Genomic DNA, 7,635 nt, shown 5'->3' on the forward strand with positions numbered 1-7,635 from the left:
CTCAATACAGTTTTAAACGAGAGTCGTCCCACCAGGCCACATGTTTCCAAACATCAACAGTCCCATGTCGGTGTTGAAGGGCCCAGGTTAGGCATAAAAGGCATAAAGCTTTGTGTCGTGCAGTTATCAAGGATACACACGTGGGTCCTCAGCTCCGAAATCCCATATCGATGATGTTTCGTTGAATGGCTCGCACGCTGATACTTGTTGATGGCCCAGCGTTGAAATGTGTAGCAATTTGCGGAAGTGTTGCACGATTCTCTTCAGTCGTCGTTGGTCCCGTTCTTGCAGGATGTTTTTCCGGCCACAGCGATGTGGGAGATTTGAAGCTTTGCCGGATTCCTGATATTCACGGTACACTCGTGATATAGTCGTACGGAAAAATCCCCACTTCGTGGCTACCTCAGAGATGGTGTGTCCCATTGCTTGTGCGCCGACTATAACACCACGTTCAAACTCACTTAAATCTTGATAACCTGGCATTGTAGCAGCAGTAACCGATCTGACAACTGCGCCAGACACCTGTTGTCTTATATAGGCGTTGCCGACTGCAGCGCCGTATCCTGCCTCTTTACCTATCTCTCTATTTTAATATACATGCCTATACGAGTTTCTTTGGCGTTTCGGTGTATTAACGTAGAACTGAATTTCGATCGACAAAAAATTTAGTTCCAGATTTGGCCACCATGTGCAAATCTGGCGCTGTACATTGTTGGTATGACGGCATTTCAACCACGCTGCCATTTGACAAGCCATAACGTGAGTGAACAGTACGGATACCGAGAGGAGAGATCGAACATCTCTAATGGAACCGTTTTGGGTGAACAGCAGCAGTTACGGTGCTGCACTGAGAGAGTATCGCCGACTCAAAAGTCTGAGGATGGGCCCAATGTCATCCAATGGTTTAAAGAAGATAATCATGGAATTCGAAAACACGGGTGAGCCTGGTGTGTCACCTGGAAGAGGAAGGCGTCCTATCTCGATGGGAGTTACTGGCGAGGTTGCTGTTGCCGTAACTGACCATGCAGCACGTGCCCCTGGTAGCGCTAGTGCTCCTGCAGTGTCACGAGAATTGTCCATCCCACAGTAACAGTATGGGGAGTTTTGCAGTCTAGTTTACAGTGCCATCCAGATAATGCAGCAACTGAAACTTCATAATACGCAGCAACGTTCTGAATTTGCTGTTTGGTTCCTGACACGGATCGAAGTTGATGAGTTGTGACCGGTCAATATTCCATGATGAGGTAGATTTTACGCTACAGGGTGCAGTGATTACACAGAACTGCCGAATATAGGATACTATTAAACCGAGTGCACAAAGACCCATTACACTCGCCGTATCTGCTTTTACTTCTGCATGGATACTCTGCAAATTGCATTTAATTACCTGGCAGAGGGTTCATCGAACCACCTTCACAATAATTCTCTATTATTCTAACCTCGTAGAGCGCTCGGAAAAACCGAACACCTACATCGTTCGGTGTGATTATGTGACTGTATGGTCTGGATTCAGAAGCACATTTATTCTCGGTCCGTTCTTCTTTGAAGGCCTGTCAGGTGTACCGTGAGACGTCTGCATGAAGTAATGGCCGCTATCGACAGGGGATCTCAAGTTGATTCCGTATTTCTAGATTTCCGGAAAGATTTTGACACCCTTCCTCACAAGCGACTTCTAATCAAGCTGCGGGCCTATGGGGTATCGTCTGAGTTGTGCGACTGGATTCGTGATTTCCTGTCAGGAAGGTCGCAGTTCGTAGTAATAGACGGCAAATCATCGAGTAAAACTGAAGTGATATCAGGTGTTCCCCAGGGAAGCGTCCTGGGACCTCTGCTGTTCCTCATCTACACTCCTGGAAATGGAAAAAAGAACACATTGACATAGGTGTGTCAGACCCACCATACTTGCTCCGGACACTGCGACAGGGCTGTACAAGCAATGATCACACGCACGGCACAGCGGACACACCAGGAACCGCGGTGTTGGCCGTCGAATGGCGCTAGCTGCGCAGCATTTGTGCACCGCCGCCGTCAGTGTCAGCCAGTTTGCCGTGGCATACGGAGCTCCATCGCAGTCTTCAACACTGGTAGCATGCCGCGACAGCGTGGACGTGAACCGTATGTGCAGTTGACGGACTTTGAGCGAGGGCGTATAGTGGGCATGCGGGAGGCCGGGTGGACGTACCGCCGAATTGCTCAACACGTGGGGCGTGAGGTCTCCACAGTACATCGATGTTGTCGCCAGTGGTCGGCGGAAGGTGCACGTGCCCGTCGACCTGGGACCGGACCGCAGCGACGCACGGATGCACGCCAAGACCGTAGGATCCTACGCAGTGCCGTAGGGGACCGCACCGCCACTTCCCAGCAAATTAGGGACACTGTTGCTCCTGGGGTATCGGCGAGGACCATTCGCAACCGTCTCCATGAAGCTGGGCTACGGTCCCGCACACCGTTAGGCCGTCTTCCGCTCACGCCCCAACATCGTGCAGCCCGCCTCCAGTGGTGTCGCGACAGGCGTGAATGGAGGGACGAATGGAGACGTGTCGTCTTCAGCGATGAGAGTCGCTTCTGCCTTGGTGCCAATGATGGTCGTATGCGTGTTTGGCGCCGTGCAGGTGAGCGCCACAATCAGGACTGCATACGACCGAGGCACACAGGGCCAACACCCGGCATCATGGTGTGGGGAGCGATCTCCTACACTGGCTGTACACCACTGGTGATCGTCGAGGGGACACTGAATAGTGCACGGTACATCCAAACCGTCATCGAACCTTTCGTTCTACCATTCCTAGACCGGCAAGGGAACTTGCTGTTCCAACAGGACAATGCACGTCCGCATGTATCCCGTGTCACCCAACGTGCTATAGAAACTGTAAGTCAACTACCCTGGCCAGCAAGATCTCCGGATCTGTCCCCCATTGAGCATGTTTGGGACTGGATGAAGCGTCGTCTCACGCGGTCTGCACGTCCAGCACGAACGCTGGTCCAACTGAGGCGCCAGGTGGAAATTGCATGGCAAGCCGTTCCACAGGACTACATCCAGCATCTCTACGATCGTCTCCATGGGAGAATAGCAGCCTGCATTGCTGCGAAAGGTGGATATACACTGTACTAGTGCCGACATTGTGCATGCTCTGTTGCCTGTGTCTATGTGCCTGTGGTTCTGTCAGTGTGATCATGTGATGTATCTGACCCCAGGAATGTGTAAATAAAGTTTCCCCTTCCTGGGACAATGAATTCACGGTGTTCTTATTTTAATTTCCAGGAGTGTATATAAATGACCTGGGTGACAATCTGAGCAGTTCTCTTGGGTTGTTCGCAGATGATGCTGTAATTTACCGTCTAGTAAGGCCATCCGAAGCCCAGTATCAGTTGCAAAGCGATTTAGACAAGATTGCTGTATGGTGTGGCAAGTGGCAGTTGACGCTAGGTAGCGAAAAGTGTGAGGTGATCCACATGAGTTCCAAAAGAAATCCGTTGGTATTCGATGACTCGATAAATAGTACAATTCTCAAGGCTGTCAATTCAACAAAGTACCTGGGTGTTAAAATTACGAACAACTTCAGTTGGAAAGACCGCATAGATAATATTGTGGGGAAGGCGAGCCAAAGGTTGCGTTTCATTGGCGGGGCACTTAGAAGATGCAACAAGTCCACTAAAGAGGCAGCTTACACTACACTCGTTCGTCCTCTGTTAGAATACTGCTGCGCTGTGTGGGATCCTTACCAGGTGGGATTGACGGAGGACATCGAAAGTGTGCAATAAAAGGGCAGCTCGTTTTGTATTATCACGTAATAGGGGAGAGAGTGTGGCAGATATGATACGTGAGTTGGGATGGAAGTCATTAAAGCAAAGACGTTTTTCTACATCTACATCTACATTTATACTCCGCAAGCCACCCAACGGTGTGTGGCCGAGGGCACTTCACGTGCCACTGTCATTACCTCCCTTTTCTGTTCCAGTCGCGTATGGTTCGCGGGAAGAACGACTGTCTGAAAGCCTCCGTGGGCGCTCGAATCTCTCTAATTTTACATTCGTGATCTCCTCGGGAGGTATAAGTAGGGGGAAGCAATATATTCGATACCTCATCCAGAAACGCACTCTCTCTAAACCTGGCGAGCAAGCTACACCGCGATGCAAAGCGCCTCTCTTGCAGAGTCTGCCACTTGAGTTTGCTAAACATCTCCGTAACGCTATCACGGTTACCAAATAACCCTGTGACGAAACGCGCCGCTCTTCTTTGGATCTTCTGTATCTCCTCCGTCAACCCGATCTGGTACGGATCCCAAACGCTATCTATTTACGAAATTTCAGTCACCAACTTTCTCTCCCGAATTCGAAAATATTTTGTTGAGCCCAACCCACATAAGTAGGAATGATCATCAAGATAAAATAAGATAAATCAGAGCTCGAACAGAAAGGTTTAGGTGTTCGTTTTTCCCGCGCGCTGTTCGGGAGTGGAATAGTAGAGAGATAGTATGATTGTGGTTCGATGAACCCTCTGTCAAGCTCGTAAATGTGAATTGCAGAGTAATCATGTAGATGTAGATGCACGTTATGGAGAACACATTGCACAACAGGTGATTTCTTCTTTGGAAGAGCGCAGTTCTGTGGAAAGCGCTGTTTTCTTGCAAGATGGGGCGACACATCATGTCGTTCGCCCAGTGAAAGGTCTGCTTAATGCAAAATTCCACGCAGGTGGTACCTCTAGAGGTTTTCCAGATGCACGGCCTGCAATAATACCTGATGTACATCCATGTGACTTTTGGCTCTGGGGATATCTACAAGAACGCATTTACCAGGGACACGCTCGGCCTGTACCTAATCTGAAGGCCAGTACGCAGGAACACGTGTATGGGGAATGCAGCTTGGCAATTGGCTTGAGGAGTGAGCTTACCCGTGCGCGCCTTGAGGTGGGGCTGCTTCTTCATCCAGTCCCTGATGTGCTGGATGTCCTTCGCTCTCCTCTTCGGCTCCTCCCCCAGTTCCTTCTTAGCGACTACCTCCAGCTGGGGGCTAAGTGGCCGGATACCGGAACTCATCTGGCAACAAAAACATGGTTCAATTGACTCTGAGCACTATGCGAATTAACTTCTGAGGTCATCAGTCCCCTAGAACTTAGAACTACTTAAACCTAACTAACCTAAGGACATCACACAAACCCATGCCCGAGGCAGGATTCGAACCTGCGACCGTAGCGGTCGCTCGGGTCCAGACTGTAGCGCCTAGAACCGCTCGGCCACCTAGGCCGGCATCTGGCAACACGTTTTAGTTCTCGTATTATGACGCAGGCAGCGCTTTGAGCAAATGTTAGAGTATAGAGAGAGCACGGCCTAGGCAGACAAACTTTCAAAAGTAGTTGCGTTTCTTATTTGGATATGTCATTATAAGGACCTGGAGTATCTTATTACTATTGTTATAAGGTGTCAGGCAAATCCAATACCTTCCATGAAAACCCTGACATGATAAGCAAATCCAGTAGTATGTCACATAGCTCCGAATAAATCGTGACATTAAATTAACCAAAGTAATACGAGTAACGAGTGAGTAAATGGAATACCACAGACTAACACAAGACTGCCTAAATGCATGTCATACCTTCTCACCGTGAGACAGACGCAGTTCCGAGGAGAGAAACGAGAACAGAAGCCGAGAGCAGAACCGTGTTAAGCTGAAGGCCCTACGATAAGGGACGGACACCCACGTCGCCAGCTAACCGCTAGGACCACCCCCCAGCCCATGTTAAAAGCTAGAGCCCTCCAGAAGAACAGTACAGATCTTACGATAACACTAAAAGGACCACACCAGCTGCTAGTTTTAGCGTGAGATTTTTTCGCGTCTCTGTTACGCTGCCAAGTTTAAAAACATTGCCCCACAACGAAAAGTATAACGTTTCTCATTGGATAGAGAGAATTTTTGTAGGCGGAGCTTAAGGTTAACATTGAGACCCTGATTGCTCAGAAGAAAACACAGCCAGATAGTTTTTTTAAACCAACTTCGGTAAATTGTAGTAAGGAGAAGTTAGGAGGGGGTTGCTTCCGAGACGGCGAGGTGAGCGGAGCTGTGCTGCCCGCCGCCCCCTGACGAAAACCGACAAGGTAATGAACGCACGCGATGCCGCATAACAGCGCATAAAGCTTCACTCAGAACTACAGAAGTCTCATCTGTTACACCCCCTTTTTGCGTAATACTAGTGTCGATCGTCAATTAAAGCTCATGGTGTTCACATTTGCCACTTGAAGTAAAAATCTGAAACGCGATGATTTTTCTGTTATATAGTTATTGAGAAGCCACATCAGCCACTGTAATTTACGACAAGTTAGATAAGTAATTAAAGATAATTGTGGGTCACTGTAGACCATTTTGATAGCTTTCTCTCTTGCGATACTTAATTTAAACCTAGATTATAGATGTGATATGGCATAGGTCATCCTTCGATCCATTGTAGAACTTGGAAACACATTCAGGGAATATTCGTTCACATTTTTGTTGAACGCAGTTGGTTTTTATCATCCTGTATTAAAATATTTCCTTTTATCAATAGTGTAATTTATAAACAATGTTTTGTGAGTAGAATAAAATTTCCAATGGTAAACTTAACTGCTTTTTCGACGTTATTTTACCAGCTAGCTAAAAATAGGAAAGCCTTGAACCCCTTCCACTAAATTTAGTTAGTATTAAGATTCTTTTACAGGGAGTGCAGTGGAGCTGACGCTGAAATCATTAAGTATTTGGTTATATCATCGCTAGTCTCACTGAACTCTTCTGAACTCTACATGTGATTGTGGTCTGGCGTCTCCTTACCAGCAACAGGTCCCAGGTTCAAACTAATCAATTCCCTAAAAAACACGCTCAGAGCGTCGTTTCGCGAAAGTGGTAGGGAGACACGACTTAGAACAAACAGACACTATGCAGAATGTTAGAAAATGGCGACCTTGCCAGGATGGTAAAATACCATGATTGAAGGTCGACCACATGCCTAACTAGGTCAGAAAAAAATCCTGTTAAAAATTTCTCGTAATAAAAAGGCATAAATAGTTGAAAACAGTAGCTGCAGCGATAGATAGTGAGACATTCTAGCAGAGACAATAGCATAATTAAGTTATCAATTTTAAAAATTGTTAGAATTAAGTTTTCTCCTCAATCCAAGCGCACAGGTGGCGGATACATCGTTGACAAGTTGGTTCTGACCCAACAAGTAAGTGAATTTATTGTCAAGTCGTGTGTGCAAAAACTTTATGAAACACGTGAGATCGTATGAGTGCATGTTGACGCGAAGTAGGGCGCGTTAATTGCTTTTAAAACAGAAAATAAGGGATTCGGAAAGATTAGCAATGGCAGATCGAGACCTTGACCGAATTGAGGTAGAGACCCAGCATGAAAATGGACAGAGAATAGAGGACAGTACAACAGACGATGCAGTTTCGCGAGAAATAGGACATATAACGCACAACGAGGATAATGTACGTCAAGGCATAGAAAACGTAAGTCAGCATACGACAGAGGAGCAGGAAAGTAGAGAGACAGTCGATGAGGATTCTAACTTGCGTCTTGAATACGTAGAGCCCATAGTACAAGTAATCAGAACTCCCTCACCACAGAGTACAAGGAACTCAAGCAGAAACGTGTCACCGCACA

The 7,635-nt window shown here is 47.3% G+C and overlaps 1 protein-coding gene across 1 annotated transcript in view; it reads right to left on the reverse strand.

Moving 5' to 3' along the window:
* Positions 1 to 5,039, reverse strand: part of LOC124711141 (retinol-binding protein pinta-like) — an 86,134-nt gene extending 81,095 nt beyond the window's left edge. Inside the window, exon 1 of the mRNA XM_047241036.1 lies at positions 4,895 to 5,039. Coding sequence (XP_047096992.1) covers positions 4,895 to 5,039 — 145 coding nt within the window. The remainder of the gene's footprint in view (positions 1 to 4,894) is intronic.
* Between the last annotated feature and the right edge of the window lie 2,596 nt (positions 5,040 to 7,635).

Source organism: Schistocerca piceifrons, chromosome 8, assembly GCF_021461385.2.
Source record: "Schistocerca piceifrons isolate TAMUIC-IGC-003096 chromosome 8, iqSchPice1.1, whole genome shotgun sequence".
Taxonomy (NCBI): Eukaryota; Metazoa; Arthropoda; class Insecta; order Orthoptera; family Acrididae; genus Schistocerca; species Schistocerca piceifrons.